The 16966-nt window shown below is 40.5% G+C and overlaps 3 protein-coding genes across 3 annotated transcripts; 2 read left to right on the plus strand and 1 right to left on the minus strand.

Annotated features, from left to right (window-relative positions):
- Nucleotides 1-635: 635 nt before the first annotated feature.
- Nucleotides 636-1613, plus strand: LDX57_009382 (5'-methylthioadenosine/S-adenosylhomocysteine nucleosidase family protein; the record flags this gene model as incomplete). The annotated part of the gene is made up of 1 exon (XM_046091108.1): nucleotides 636-1613. One exon carries the CDS (start codon nucleotides 636-638, stop codon nucleotides 1611-1613), a length of 978 nt encoding a protein of 325 aa, XP_045947085.1.
- A 1490-nt stretch (nucleotides 1614-3103) lies between these two features.
- Nucleotides 3104-4168, plus strand: LDX57_009383 (ankyrin repeat domain-containing protein; the record flags this gene model as incomplete). The annotated part of the gene is made up of 1 exon (XM_046091109.1): nucleotides 3104-4168. One exon carries the CDS (start codon nucleotides 3104-3106, stop codon nucleotides 4166-4168), a length of 1065 nt encoding a protein of 354 aa, XP_045947086.1.
- Nucleotides 4169-4694: 526 nt separating this feature from the next.
- LDX57_009384 (uncharacterized protein) lies at nucleotides 4695-5446 on the minus strand (the record flags this gene model as incomplete). The annotated part of the gene is made up of 2 exons (XM_046091110.1): nucleotides 4695-5223; nucleotides 5277-5446. The coding sequence occupies 2 exons, from the start codon at nucleotides 5444-5446 to the stop codon at nucleotides 4695-4697; spliced, it is 699 nt and encodes a 232-aa protein (XP_045947087.1).
- Between the last annotated feature and the right edge of the window lie 11520 nt (nucleotides 5447-16966).

Below are 16966 nucleotides of genomic sequence, written 5' to 3' on the forward strand. Positions count from 1 at the left end.
GCCACTATCGGACAGTTCCTCCTGCTGGGAAGGTCACATCCACCAGGACCTGGCAGGCAAGTAACACTAACTTAGTCTGGCTAGCTCACCAGGAGCTGGTCGGCTGAACACTAGACCGACGAGGCCGAAGTGTAACCTTCTAGCCCAATCTGCGCATGACTAAGAAGGATTAACAATGCTTTTTCTCTCTCGGCCGCAACTTGGCCAACTGAGCTTTCGTGGAAATTGTGCTAGTGGTTACTATTAGGTATACAGGCCTAGGACTCGTTTTTAATATCCAGGGTTTGACCAAGATAGTCTACTCGATCTCGAAATCCGTCTGACCTCTAAACACACATTCATTGTAAAAATACGTAACTCGAATGGTCTGCTCGTGAGAAAATTCAAGATGTATCCTATTATTGACCAGCAAATGGCTTCAGGCCACGTGTAAGAGAAGCCTCATTGGCTAGTCTGGCAGGGATATTTCAGCTACACGACTATCTTTCTCCAGGAGAGCGGGGTTGACTGAATTCTCGCCGGCAGAAAAATATCGGTGAGTCTACCCATCATTTATTCAGATACGCTTTGTATCCTGGATCATCGGACAGCAGCACGCAAATTTTGAGGCATAATCTCGTATTTTGTCATCAGTCATGCCTCCACTTAAGGCTTTAGAGTCTCGCGATCTATATGCCGTGGGGTGGATCGCCGCTCTTCCGCTGGAGCGTGCAGCAGCAGTAGCATTACTGGATGAGAAACACGGAAAACCACATGATTTTGTCCAACCTCATAATGACCCAAATTCATATACCTGGGGCTGCATTGGTGAGCATAACGTGGTCATAGCTTCACTTGCGGCCGGGAAATACGGCACGACATCCGCCGCGGCGACTGCAATACCTATGCTTGCCTCCTTTCCGCAGATAAGAATCGGTCTTCTTGTAGGGATCGGAGCCGGCATATCAAGGCCTGATAAAGGCCGCGACATTCGCCTTGGTGATGTCGCCGTCAGTCAACCTCGTGGAAATAGTGGTGGCGTCATTCAGTACGATCTATTCAAAGCGAAGCCTGAAAATCGGCGGGAAGGCGTAGCTTTTCTCAACAGTCCGCCTGAGGTTCTTCTTCATGCAATAGCGAACATACAGGCGGAGCATGAACTCGAGCCACCAAAACTGCTCGAGTATCTCGAAGAAGCGATGGTCCGCTATCCCAGACTAGCCAAGCAGGGCTATGTGCACCAGGGGTTTGAAAATGATCGATTATACAAGACCTCGGACCCTGATGAAGAAATCCAACGTGAGCTCCGTCAGTCGCCAGACCCTGAAATCCATTATGGTATTATCGCTTCTGGTAACACCCTTCTCAAGGATGCTACTTACAGAGACAAAATTCTGGAGGATATTGGGGATGAATGTATCTGCTGTGAAATGGAAGCCGCGGGCCTGATGAATAATTTCCCGTGTATTGTGATAAGAGGAATATGTGATTATGCGGACTCACACAAGAGCGATCGATGGCAGCGATATGCTGCTGCAACAGCGGCTGCATATACGAAGGAGCTTCTGGCTTTTGTTCCTAGCCAGGACCTGCAGACAACACGAAAGGCTATTGAGATTCTCGAGGATAGTTAGTCTCTCTTTAACCCCTTCTTAAAGGGCTTGCCCAATAACTGCTATTAAAGTCTCAGAAAAGGTCGCCGATCTCCATTCTATTACAACAGGAACGAGGGCTGTTGTTGAAAGCCTAAACCTAGATAACCAATCTGGCAGGATCAAAAAATGGCTCTGTCCTCCCGATACCTCAACCAACCTGAACGAAGCGCAAAAGAAACGCCACGAAGGAACAGGCTCCTGGTTCCTTGAAAGCGAACCATTTAAGCAATGGAAGTCTGGAAAATACCAACACCTCTGGCTACATGGGATTCCGGGGTGTGGAAAGACTGTACTCAGCGCAACAATCATTGAGCATCTCACTCAGCAAGTTGATTCCTCCCATGCTGTCCTTGATTTCTTCTTTGACTTCACTGATGCGGATAAGCAATCACTTGACAAACTTGTCCGCTCACTTGTTGCGCAACTGTATTCGAGATGTGCGAATTCTCGGAATGAGCTTAACAAGCTTTTTTCATCCTGCGATGATGGCCGACGACAACCCACGTATGAATCTCTCTCTACCGCATTTATGAAAATGATAAAATATGTTCAAAAGGTCCAAGTTGTCATAGATGCTCTGGACGAATGTAAAACAAGGAGAGATTTACTCTCGTGGATGGAGAGCCTTGCACGCCCGCAACATACAGGGTTCCACCTCCTCGTCACTAGTCGGAAAGAAGAAGATATTGAATCGGAATTGAAACGGTGGCTGCATCTGAGGAACATTGTTCCCATTCAACAAGCTCCTGTGAACCGCGATATTCGCCTGTATGTCAACAGGCGTGTTCGAAATGATCGTGGTTTTGCACGGTGGCATTCAGAGCCATCTGTGCAAGACGAAATCGAGACTGGACTTATAGATAAAGCAGATGGAATGTAAGATGCGTTACTGTATCCGTGCCCTAGATGTTTTATTGCTGATCAGCTTTGAAAATCTGTACAGGTTCAGGTGGGTCGCATGCCAGCTTGATATTCTGCAGGACTGTCTAGATCTTCGGATGCTTCGGGAATCGCTTCGATCTCTACCTAAGACACTAGAAGAGACATATGCTCGAATCCTGGCCAATATTAGCGAGAATTACCAGCAGTACGCGATAAGGATTTTGCAATTTCTTACTTATTCAGAACGACCCCTCACAATCCAAGAAGCTGTTGATGTCATAGTTGTTGATACCGACGGAAGTCCCTCTTTTGATCCCAAGCTACGAATGCCAGAACCGAGAGAAATTCTGAAGATTTGTTCCAGTCTGGTGTCTCTCGTAATCCGAGAGGTGGGAAGTAACACAGGAGAGGCAATAATGGAGATTCAATTAGCGCATTTCTCGGTACAGCAATACCTGAAATCCAAACGAATTGCAGAGGCTTTTCCAAAGAGAATAACCGAAGTGGGTGGTATATTTCAAGACAGCCTCAAGGAAAGCGTTGCGCGAGGATCAATTACTAGGATTTGCCTGGCATACTTGTCATATATGGATGAGCAGCGCCCAATCAGGGAAATCAAATTGGATTTTCCGCTCGCGCTATACGCCGCTCGGTGTTGGATGCAGCATGCGGGACCAGCTGAGACTGAGGAGGACGCTCAAGAAAGTATCTTGAATTTCTTCCTCCTATGGAGACAAGCGTATGCGGTATGGCGCAAACTTTTTGACCCGGATCGGCCTTGGGATGGAAACATGCAGGATTATGGAATGATGGCAACTCCAATATACTACGGATCGTTAGCCGGTCTCCAATATACGGTAGCACAGCTATTGAAAAAAGGTGCCGATGTCAATGCACAGGGCGGACGCTATAGGAATGCTCTACAGGCTGCTTCTAGAAACGGCCAAACAGAGATTGTGCGGCTATTACTGGAGCGAGGCGCCGATGTCAATGCACAGGGCGGGGACTATGGGAATGCTCTCCAGGCTGCTTCTAGAAACGGCCACATAGAGACTGCGCAGCTATTACTGAAGCAAGGTGCCGATGTCAATGTACAAGGCGGATTCTATAGGAATGCTCTCCAGGCCGCCTCTATAGACGGCCACATAGAGACTGCGCAGCTATTACTGGATCAAGGTGCCGATGTCAATATACAAGGCGGACTCTATGGGGATGCTCTACAGGCTGCTTCTAGAAACGGCCAAACAGAGATTGTGCGGCTATTACTGGAGCGAGGCGCCGATGTCAATGCACAGGGCGGACTCTATGGGAATGCTCTCCAGGCTGGTTCCGTATACGGCCACCTAGAGATTGCTCAGCTATTACTGGAGCGAGGCGCCGATGTCAATTCACATGGCGGGGACTATGGGAATGCTCTTCAGGCTGCTTCTGGTAACGGCCACACGGAGATTGTGCAGCTGTTGCTGGAGCAAGGCGCCGATGTCAATACACAGGGCGGGCGCTATGGGAATGCTCTTCAGGCTGCTTCTGGTAACGGCCACACGGAGATTGCACAACTGTTGCTGGAGCAAGGCGCCGATATCAATACACAGGGCGGGTGCTATGGGAATGCTCTTCAGGCTGCCTTTACTGGGGGCGAAGTGACAGGGTGATATATAGCTTGAACCACTAATCCTTGACCCGGCAGTCGGTGATCCGTCCAATGTAAAAATAAGACTGCTACTACATTACTTCTCTTTTTATATCTCTTTTTAAAAGAAACGCCCGGGTGTCGTGGGGAATGTATGTATAACCTTATCCTATCCCCTCCTTCCTAGTGCCTAGAGGGACTTGTATAGTCCCATGATAATCCCCCAGACACCTTGTCCAGTCATACCACCTCCTTAGCAGATACAATAAGACCCAAGTTTCAGAGCCACAACGAGTTTGACTAAGATAGTATATACTTGGTGTTTCATGAACATGTAATGTAATTTAGGGCAAAGTAGACCGCGTTGGAGCCAAAACAAACAGGTCAGAGAGAAAACAAAATATGGTGTCGGTCAATTTAGACAGCAATGGCGTAGGGTAAAGACAAACAAATCCTGTCTAGCCTATCAGGCTCAAGGGAATATAACACAATTCAAAGCTGTAGCGGCGAGCAGCCTAGATAAGGGCAAATGAAGTCGGGGTCTTTTTTCATGACTGCTCCCCGAGCTGCAGACTATTCATAGAGAAAAGACCCAAATCCTCATTGTTGAGAAGGCTTTCCCACGTAGGAATGTCAGTGCTTTCTCCAAGATGAATATCGTCAAATGGGGGTGTGGCCATGCCGCCATCACCTGGATCATTTCGGTCCAACGGAAAGGCAGCGAATGTGTCGAAGCCTTGAATAGGATCTGCAGATCTTGTCTCAGGTTCATTAACGAGAGTCTCTGCCTTTTTCTTGGATGCGAGACTCTTCAAATCAATAAGCTGCCAATCTTCGGTCATTTCTTGATGAGTTAAGGTAGCTTCATCCTTTTTAAAAATATCCGATAGTGCAGCCGACCCTAGAACGCCGCTTCCGGATGGGTGAATTGCTGCTGCCAGGCCCACGTGAATTTGCCCAAACATCAGGGATGTGACCTCGGAGGTCAACGAATGGAGCAATTTTACGGTTTCGGAGCGGTAAATACCCTGTCTCGCAAGAGCATTGATTCTTGTATTATGAATGGTGTTATTTTTACTAGAGATTCAGGTCAGCTAGGAATCAGTGAAAGCTGCAAGCAAGGGGCATACATCTTAGACATCAAGAGGTCATCACATGTGAGCACAATTTCCATACCGTTCGCACCGGCAAGGGTCCATAACTGTCGGCCTTGTTTTAGGACGTTATGAATGGCGTCTCGTTCTGCTTTTGAAATCTCCTCATAAGGCTTGTTCAAGTAGGCACGAATGATGCAATCCATCGCATGTGACACTTTTCTCTCTTCCTGGCGTGTAGACTGTATGACATAATTTTCGGGAGATTCACAAATCTTCCCATAGTTTAAGACTAACAACATCCTTGCGACGCATTGGGCGACCGAATCGGTAATATCTTCATTTTGGATCAGACGGAAATATTTGACTGCTGCTTTGCCATCTTTCCATTCAAATGACAGCTCTAGCGCGTGCAGGCCCCGTTTCACGTTTTGCTGCCACAATTCGAATAGTGATCTTAACATCTCGCTGGCATTTTTGCAAACCAATCGTGCACTCAATTCAAGGATGCTATCTTTTTTGTTTGTTGCCGGGAATCCCTTAAGATTTTCCATCTCCCCAAACAATATCAGAAAAGTCGCAGAACACTCGCAATTCAGATGCGTTAAAACAGAATTTGTTCTTCGTCGCCTCTTTCGAGGAGAATCGGCGGGCATGAATAAATGAGACGGCTCATTATTTATTACACTCTGACGAAGAATTTGATCATTTGGGATTTCGATATTTAGTTGTAGCAAGTCCACTACAGGACTATCTGTATTGCAATTTATGCTTTCACTCGTGCCTATGTAAACGGCGAACGGCACGCCATTTATATCGCTGACTTGAGAAGTTATGTTAGCTGATTGGAAAACCTCGGCCAGAATTAATTTTATTTTGGAACTGCGGGTGGCTGGTCCCGATAAGCTGATCTTCTTGGTACAGCATCCATACCTGAATGATGCCAACCAAACTGATTCTATAAAGTAAAACGGCAACTTGGTCAGGGTGCAGTAAGGTCGCTATAACTAGGTGCTTGATAAAGCTTCCGATAAATTATGACGATTGAGCTTCGATTCTCCATGGGGTGACATAAACTCATGTTTTCAAATTCGTCATCTGTTAAAAGAAGAAGATTGAATCCCTGATTACTCGTCTATGACAGTTAACTTGTATCACCCCATAACCAGGAGATCCGAAACACACCTTAGTGTGTATTGTAAAGTGAGACATCACAAATTTGATCAGATAATGCCAAGCAAGAACATAAATAGTGGAAGAGGTGTTAGCTTGGGACTACCCTATTAGAGAACATGGACGATCATAAATCAAAGAATAAGGCGATACTGGATTATTGCGGACAGCTTGTGCTTTCTCCATGGAGAATGTCGGGATCTGGGTTTCTTTATAGTAGCCTAGGAGCCAGAAAAATAAGCCCATCATGAGAAGGTCCGGTAAAAGGTGAGGATATACGAAAGAGGTGTTCAAGTTGCTCATGGACGGAATTGTTGAACAGGGGAATTGTTGAACAGATCAGTTGCGGACAGAAACGGTGTCGCTCCAATTACTATTCCTAACTCATTGCAGGAATCAAATCAACTACGTTCTTCCGTAATTTTATCAAACGTTGATCTCGAACTGCTGGCCACTATGCGGGTCATACTGATCGCTTAAATTACACCCTTTTACTAGATATCCGTGGCCTTCGGGATCCTGCGGACCACCCACCGCCTTTCGGCGGTGGGTGGTCCGCAGGATCCCGAAGGCCACGGATATGACCCAGGCAATCTTACAACTAAGTGGGCCTCTTCCTGGACACCAAAAATACATAGCAAGCATAATTACAAAACCGGCTGTTAAAAATTCCTAGTCAAGGCAGAAAGTGGCTAGCCAAGCTTGATTCCGATTTCTCCATTCTCGGTACCTTTACCAAGGCGCCGTGTATTATATTTTGCCAAGACCCTTTCTGGCCATGAGCGGGCCAGCTGTAATTTACGCAGCTGTGCACTCACTAGATCATCTCGTCTTCCAACAATACTGGAAGATTATGATCCCCGATAGATTTGCAGCCGATCCACAAAAACTCTGTAACGTCGGACATGGGGGTTTAGTCGGAAGCCGTATTTTGGTTTAACACCCAGGAAATCAGGATAACTGATATTCTAGTTCTAGAAAGTTCACACGCTGATGGAAATAGTCTCGCGTCACTTCCCATATGTGGTCTCGTATGTTATCCGTCGCAGAAACTGTAAGAATTGTGTTAGCAGGCATCTTTTGGGAGCGGTGTCACCGTATCCATTACTAATGTCTTGTCTGACTCGTCGCGGACATTGGGCAGTCTCTCCACCAGATCGCCAGACGTTTCTTGGGAAATTATATGTCGATAATCTAGAGTGCCCTGGTAAAAAAAGGCTCTCTTGTGCTCACCAAATGGCAACCTACTTTGCGCGAGCTGGCCTTTGTTCATATATATGGAAATATTGAGTATCTGATCCATTATTAATTCTGCAACAGATTGATAATTTATACAACTTACATATCTATCATTCATAACATCGTCCGCCAACATACTATTCAATAGTTTCTGGACTATAATTGCGATGTCTGTCATCAAATCAGTCTCGCTCACCGGAATCGGGAAGCCAACTGACCCATTGATTCAATCTGCCAAACCAGGTGCAGTCGACGAATTTAGAATGTGCAAATATTGTACTCATAGATCATTTGCTTCATGTATGGAATCGTCGTAACAATTCCAAATCCACTCGCAACGACAAAGGCGTTTTCGTAATCATTGACAGACTCGCAACACCCGTGAGATCTTGTGAAAAGCGCCAAAAAAAAAACGAAGTCTTCGGTGATTGGGCGCACATATTGAAGTAGATTGACAGAAAAACCTTGACATAACTATACAAACAGATCCAAAGAATCTTGTTTCTCTCGTGATCAAGACATGACAGTGAAAAAATGCGTTTGTGTCCACGACCAGAGACTTACCGTCGGCATCTAGAGATTTATATACTGACCAGCTCTCATTTTGACTGATTGAAAAAAAACGATCCGTATTTTGATGACTGCGCCTTTTATGCTACCATGGTCGTTTCCTGCTTTTTCTCCCTAATGATAGGATACTATCGCTCTGGGAAGACCACGACCAGCAAACAGACCATTTCGATGAAGAAATATTATTAACTGCAACACCAAGATCAATCTCAGAATCTCGAGGCCGATATAAATGCATGATCTCGACGAGTGGCTTCCCCTAGAAAGATGTCTCAGAACGCCATAAACATATACCCCGACAAGAGCCTGATGTGTCCGAAAAAATGCCTCGTAAACCCGTCTGCGAAACAATGAAAATGATAATATGACCAAGATCCCTAAAGAAACAGCGCCCTATAAAAAATCAGCGACGAATCAGCTGCATCGCGTTAAGAAGCATACAAGAATCACGGCAAAATTTTCCGACTCATAGACCGGAAAATCCATTCTCGAAACCAGGGTCGCCATCATAATATGAAAAATTTGAAGTACAATCACCATCCAACCAACAACACGATGGATTCTCTTGCAATTTCTGAAGATGATTTCCAGACAATCAGCCAAGAAACTAAGATGCATGACAAAAAGAAGAAACGTCAGATTGATCAAGGCCAAGACCTTAGTCCGACGACCAGCGCCGGTCAATGAGGAATCCCCAAAAAAGATCAGAAAGATATTGACTATGATATAAGACAAATGAAAAAGAACGCTACCTCGGCTCTATGGACCAAAAAGCTGGTGCCGACAGACAATGTAAGGAAAAGTCAAATGCTAGATAATCAGAGAATCTGTCAAGTTTGTCCATCGTGCCATTAAACTAGTCGCCTTAGTCATGCACAATGCTACAAGAATGCCGCCAGCGACAACTCTGTAGATATTCAAAACACTTGTGCTCCACATGAATACATAAAAAGACAAAGGTAGATAAGATAGTCATAAAAATAGATCTAACAAAATTCAATGGCATTTAAAGAGGCAGCAGGTCTCGCTTATATATTTCATACACTCCTAATCGACTTGGCCCGCTGAGGGCAAGATATTGACTGTGATCTGTCCGTCCAGGTTTCCGGCTAATGTTTTATATGTCTGGACCGCAGTTGCAGTCGCTAATTGGCCGACGGAACAGGCCTTTGCTTTCAGCCTGCTCTCAGGTGTTAGGCTGAGGGCTGAGAGCTAAAGTGCTCTAGCGCCTTCGCTGAAGGCGTTCTCAGCGTAGAGAATATTTTATGGCCTCAGTGTAATCCGGGTTATCTTGGGCATGGTCTCTTCAGCACATATTCGTTCTAAACTGAGATAAAGAAATGGTTTCTCAAAGTATAGGATCAAATTTCATATTTGTAGATAAGCTATACTGCATATAAAAACTATCTCGTAGACTATAACTAGGCTAACACTGACGAAAAAAGCCCATCTTAGACACTGAAATCACTGATCAAAAAATAGATATAAGAACAATCTTACCAAAGCAGTGAATTACAATATATATTGGGCTGTAATGCGTCAGCGATGTCTAAAATCGCGAATAAACTATTCTCGAGATTTTTATTGTCTGACACAACATTTGTTCAAGACATCCTGAGATTTTCCTAGACCAATGTTGTATCCTCATCATGAGCACGTTGCAGAATGGTTTCCATAAAAAGACGAAAACCATCGGGATAAAAAGCGTCTTTTAATTCTTGACTGACTGTCCCCCGGATTAATTCTTTCATAAAAGGATCTGATAATCGAAAAAGTTTGACTGTCTCTGGCCGTCCGCGCAAGGCATAGGTAATAAGAGCATCAATTTGATTGTTTGTGAACATTTCATTCTTCCTGATGAGATATTAACAAACTGAATTGATTTAGCCTTGTTTGACTTACATCATTTGAAACAATTCGTCGTCTCCAAGCAACAAGATATTGACCCCAAACCAATGCGAGAGTCTCCACCACCATCTTCCATATTGTATCACGTTGCTGACCCTGTCGCGACATTTGTCCAGTGGGAGGCCTTGTTTAAAATAGTCGGGGATGCTTTCAACGATGCAGTTCAGAACATATGTCTCTTTGTCTTCCCCCTTTTTTGGCGGCCGGGGACAAAAGTTCATTGGTCGTTTGCACATATCATGGTAGTTTATAAAGAGCAGCAGCGCTGCTACCCGAGAAGAAACAGTATCAATAATCTTCTTGGAGCGCAACTTTGTAAAGTAATCTGCAGCTGCTTCAATTCCCCTCCATTTACTGAGAATTCCTAGTGCGTGTTGCCCCCGTGATTCGCTGACGGCCCACGTCTGGACTCTGGACCAGAGAGTCCCACACCGGTCGGCGCGAAACAATCGATTTCCCGCATGTATAACTTCTCTAACATGCACATCATCTAATCTTATCTCCTCAACATCTACCTGCATTACATCTGCTTTTTTGCGGCCCTTCTTTAATAAGCTGCATCATCACTTGACCAGTTTGAACCTTATTTGATTCTTTGTTTGATCCTTTACTTGATTTCTTATTTGCATAGTCTTGGCATCGCCAAGATCTTCCAGAACCCTTCTAGAACCTTATCAGAATCTTATCAGGATTTTGTTAAAATTTAGAATGGATCGCTTTATCAACAGAGCCTCGAGCAGAGCCAACAGTGTGATTTCGCAGCACTTTCTTAGGAATTGTGGCGAGCCCGTTGAACCTCCGGTTCTTAGTATGATTATAAAGAAGAAGCCAGCAAAAGCAAAAGCCGTTACAAAAGCTATTCTCGCCAGCATCCAATCAGAACCGGAAGCGATTCCTATCACGACTGTTCCAATTTCGAATACCCGTTTCGACCTTGGCAATGTTGATATGAGCAAGAGAAAGTCTTTCGAATTCTCTACATTGGATCGCAGAGATGTCGATAAAAGTAGTAGTTTTGGAATTTCTCGTGTTTTTTTTGGACGTTCTTCTGAGATTTCTATCTTTGACCATCTTATAGAAACATTCTTCAACAGTATGGAAATCGACATGTTGAAAATGCAGATTAAACTTTTTGAAGAACAGACAAGGGTCCATGAAATAGAGAAAGGCAAGATCGAAACACTAACTTATATGCAGGATGCTCGCGCTGAGCGCTATAAGAAGAATTTCGCGAAAATCGGTCAGTCGGTTTTTCATTTGCAAGAGAAGATTATTCACTTGAGAATTGTCATCGAACAATCTGAGTTTTTCAAATAATCCAAAGCTCCTGAATAGCCTGAGACTTCTCAATCCTGGGATCTGCAGGTCTTCATTGAGAATGAAAATAGTTACAGAACCGAAGAGTCTATTTAAAGTGTGAAAAACAATCTGTTTGACAATTTACACGACAATTTGCGTTTTAACAGCTAGCCCCGGCATTCTGAATTTCAGCATTCTGAATGCCAATGCACTGCTGAAATTGCAGCTACCGACATTGGCCGCTCTTGTGGAGAGAAGCTGATCTTTTCTCTAAATAACAACAAGAACGATGCTGATCTCTATCCAGTATGGCATTTCATAGTGGATGAAAAGCTTCGCATTGACAGCACTTTCTATCCGAATGATTCTTTTAAGATTCTATACATTTTGAAATATATGTTCAAGGATGTTTTCAAGGCTATGAATTAGTACATTACATACATGAAAAACATGATCTATTCGGCCTTCATAAAAGAACTTGAGATATATTTGGGTATCTATTTTCTGAAAAAAGAAGCCAAGAAAGAGTTGACAGTTGTTAAACAAGATAAGAATAAATCAATGATTGTCTATTATTAGCGTCTTCTATTTCTTTGGATCCATACCAAAATCCTCGAAAAAGATCGTATGATTAAGTTTTAGTATATTCTCTTGTCGTATATTAGCAAAGCCTTCAGCCACAAAACCTTTCACTTCGTAACTAAAGTCCTAGAAAGGGCCCAACGCAAAAAACATAGCAACAAGAAAGTCGATTTTATCTTTGATAGAGCTTGTAACAACATCTTATTTATTTCTGGCAACAAGTCTGGTAATTTGAATAATACTGACATCTCATTTAGATCTTAGTCTGATACCACAGCATTCTCAAAAGACGCTGCTGTTTCTGGTTTGGCCTCGGACCCTTCTGCGAGAATTAATTGCTGTTCTTGTTTTTCTCTTTCAAATACTAAATCAAATAACTGAATTAAAGAATGATTCAAGCCGCAGCATAGTTTTAAGAAGTTCATTGTTGAAGACAAAAATGTTTTAAATCAAATTGATCGCTGTTGGAACTATTGTGACTTAAATCATTGTATAACTGATTCCTGCTATCTATTTTTCAACATTTATCGTTCTATGAATAAGATTATTATTACAACAGATTTTGATAATCAAGATTAGACTTCTAAATCGAAAAAAAAATAATTTTTGATCAAAGTTATAACCAGAAATCTAATCCAAAAAAAAGTTACTGTTTTTTATTTTCGCTAACATTAGGTTTGGAAAACCAGTTCAGCCGTGACTGATATTTAATTGTATCGACCTAGCTTCAGAAGCGATCTAAGACAATTCCAATTTTAATAAACAATAAAAATGAAATTGAAATTATTGACTTTTCTTTTATACACATCTTCAATTTATTTATTATAGATCTAATGACATCGATTCTGCTCCATCTCGCGAACAATTCTTTCTATTTTATTGTGATCTAAATGATGTTATTCAATTATATAATCAACAGTCACATAAAGCAACTGGCAATTTATATTGTTTTCTTGACACATTATCAGATTATACTGGATGATTGTTGGTTATTTACATATAATCTTCAGATTGACTTCAAAAATCACACATTGATTTTCAATTCATTTCATTGCTTTGCAGAAGATTGTCTGTTTCGAGATATCTCTTGCATCGTTCATGTTCACGATTTTAAGGCCTTAATGAGCAAGACTACTCTTCAATTAACAGCAGATTCCGACTCTAGCATTTCGCTCGTATCTGTTAAACACTTTATCTTTTTTATAAGCCATTGAGATAATCATAACTATCTAATGATATCTAAAGATGGCTGCAAACACTTTTGCATATCTATCACGAATATAATACGTCCAGAAGACTTTGACAAATTTTTAACGAATAAGAAAGATTATATGTTAGATTAATTAAAAAAGAAGATTCTTGAGAAATATCACTCTATAATTGATGTTTTTATAAAGCAAAAAATTGATATTTTGCTTTCACATTGACCAGAAAATCATGACATTCAGTTGATTAAGGACATTATTTTTTTGTTTGCAAAGAATTATCGCCCGATGACTGAACAAGAATTAGATATTGTTTGGAAATATATTCAAAAACAGCTTAACAAAGACTTTATTCGTCCAAGTTTCTCACAAATCGCAACACCCATCCTTATTGTGCGCAAGCCAAACGATAGACTGCGTGTCTATGTCGATTATAGGATCCTGAATGAGCTTATAGTCAAAAGTTGTTATTCTATTTCATTGATTAATGAGACCTTGAATCGTTTTCGAAAAGTCAAGATCTTTAATAAGATTAATATGATTCACGCGTTTAATCGTTTATGCATTAAAAAGGGTCAAGAATGGTTGATTGCATTCAATATTTGATATAATTAGTTTAAATATCTAATAATGCCGTTCGGTCTCTGCAACGCTCCAGCTTCATTCCAAAGTTATATCAATAATTTGCTGTTTGACTATTTCAATATATTCTGCATAATTTATTTGGATGATGTTCTAATCTTTAGTGATAGCAAAAAAAAACATACAGAATATATTCTCAAGATTTTATATTATTTACAAGATTGTGATTTACAAATTGACATTGACAAATGCAACTTTGATATCCAAAAAGTTAAATATTTAGATTTTGTTATAATTACAGAAGACATTCGTATAAATTTTATTAAAATAGTTGTTATTCACAAATGATAAACTTTTTCATCAATCAAAGATGTTCTTTCTTTTATCAATTTTGCAGGTTTTTATTATCGTTTTATTCAAGCTTTTTCGCATCGTACAAGACCTTTTACTGATCTTACTAAGAGTAGTGAGATCTATAAGATCAAGTCAAGAACGCGTCGCATTCGTTATTTGTTGTTTGTCTGAACATCGGAATGCGACAAGGTGTTTGAAGATTTAAAGAAAGTCTTTCAAATAGTCTTTATACTCACACATTTTGATTTCAACCTTGAGATATGAGTTGAAACTGATTTTTTTGACTATGTAACTGCTAGAATAATGTCACAAATATATAATGATATGCTATATTTTATGATTTTTTTTTCAAAGAAGTTGTTTTCTGCGGAAATCAATTATATGATTTATGATAAAAAGTTTTTTGCAATCATTCGATTTTTTGAAATTTAAAAATCGAAGTTGGTTAATATATCTTCTAAAAATCTTGTTAAGGTTTACACAGATTATTAGAATCTGCAATATTTTATAATTACAAAACAATTAAATCGCAAATAGGCTCGATAAATCAAATTTTTCTTTAAATTTAACTTTAAGATTATGTATCGATTCGAAAAGCAAGAAAAGAAATCCGATCTTTTGACACAATGTTCTCAAAATCTATCGTAGGAAACAAATGATGTTTGTGAAAAGAAATGCTTTCAAATTCTGTTTTCGTTTCAATATTTTGACGAAGCAGTTCAAAAAAACCTTCTCGCAGTCATTTGTAGCGCGTATAATGTCTTTATCCCGATCAACAATCTCGATAATGTCGCATTAACAACTTTTAGCGATTTTCTAAAGATTCTTTTTATTTCTAAGGATTTTGAGTTTCTTTTAGAAATGTTTGATCAGTTGAACAATCAATCTGATGATTAGCTAGCTGAAGATTCTGCCGAATCGTTCATTTTGTAGTCTTTTACAATTTCTTTTGAACAGTCTGATGAAATATTCTTGAAAATCTCTATCGAGAAAGCCTACGAGAATGATGAAATAATACAGGCAATTATGAAAGTTAAAGATGAAAACAAGCAAAAATTCTTTTCGATTGTGTTTGAACAAAGGATTTGATTTTTTATGGCCAATCTTATTGTTCGAGATCATCGTATATGAATTGGTAAACGATTATATATTTTTAATTATCAATTATTTCGCCATCGGATTCTTCAGACTCTGCATCATAATCGATTATCAGATCATTCAAGATTCAAAGGCATGTATTGAACGATTATTCGCTATTATTACTAATCTTGTTTAAAAAAAAATATTCATCAATATATCAACTTCTGCGTCACATGTAAATGTGTGAAGATCTGCACAGTGCAAATACAAGGGCTGTTTTGTTCTCTTTCAGTATTACAATGCAAATGGCTTGATCTTTTTATGGATTTGGCTGAAGATCTATCGTTTTGCAGTCGTCGCGGACAGGAATTTTATAATGTTTTTGTTGTAATTGACTGATTGATTAAAATTAAGATATTTGAATCGTTGGTTATAAAGAAGATAGATAAGTTTATAGAAATTATACATCGACATGTCTTTTTTGAATACGGCTTTTTGCGTTTGATTGTATCTGATTGCGGCAGTGTCTTTATAAGTCATTTTTGAAAGCGTTATTGCGCGCAGTATGGGATTAAAAACAAGATGTCGACTGCATATCATCCTGAGATCGATGGCCAGTCTGAAGTGGCTGTAAAGGGCTTTAAGAATTATTTTCACAATTATATCAATTTCGCATAGGACGATTAGATCGATTTTTTTTTGAATGCGCAGTTTGCAATTAATGATTATGTTTTTGAAACAATTGATATGATCTTTTTCTTTGCAAATAATGATTTTTATCTCTGTATTGAGATCGAGCTGCCTGGATCTTTGTCATGTGCTATGTATTCTGAGATAGAGACAACTAATGAATTGATTTATTGTATTGAAGATATTTGAGAATTTCTTGGCAATGAGATTATTTGGATTTAGAAATCTTATGTCTAGTATGTTGATGTCCACCGTTAGTCTTATTTAATTTATCGATTAGATGACCGCGTCTATGTGAATGCTTGCAATTTTCGTTTATAGCGTGAAAGTCAGTCTTTCGCACCAAAAGCGCTCGATCTGTGGTCAATTATTTGGAATATTGACAACAAGGCATATAAATTGGTTTTATCTGACTATATGTTGTTAATCGAAATCATACCCGTGTTTTATTTCTTTTTATTACATCTTGTCCCTTCGGCCGACGCGGTTTATTCAGATCAATATGAAGATTCTTAGAAATCTGTTATGATCATGAACACGGACATCAATGAAGAGTATCAAAAATGGATTGTTTGTGAAGTTGTTGATTGCTGAGAAATACAACAAGATATGTAGTATAAAGTTTTGTTTGAAGATAACTGAAAAGACTGAAATTCGAATCTGTTGTGGCAATTATAGCATGATTTTAAACATTTTGTCAATCTTATTTTGAATTATCACGCTCGTCATTCTGATAAGCCGCCACCGCCGTCATATTTTTTTGATCCTTTTGTTTTGACGGTCTCCTCAACTGGCTAATTTTCTTGTTTTGTTTTGGGCATTTTTTATTGTTATTTGTTTGTGTTTGCGCTCGAGGGATCTTATGTCTCTGTTTAAAAAAATAGTGTCAGGAATCTTCCGGCTTGTTCTCAGGAACTTGCCGGTAGGATCCCTCCGTATGAAATTTCTCGTCAGGAATCTCCCGATTCCTGGCAGTCATGTTGGTAGTAGGCAGTATCATAAATAGGGGCTTCTGCCCACACCCAGCTGCTGCAACCCATGCAG

The sequence above is a fragment of the Aspergillus melleus genome, assembly GCF_016097325.1.
Source record: "Aspergillus melleus strain CBS 546.65 chromosome Unknown contig5, whole genome shotgun sequence".
Taxonomy (NCBI): Eukaryota; Fungi; Ascomycota; class Eurotiomycetes; order Eurotiales; family Aspergillaceae; genus Aspergillus; species Aspergillus melleus.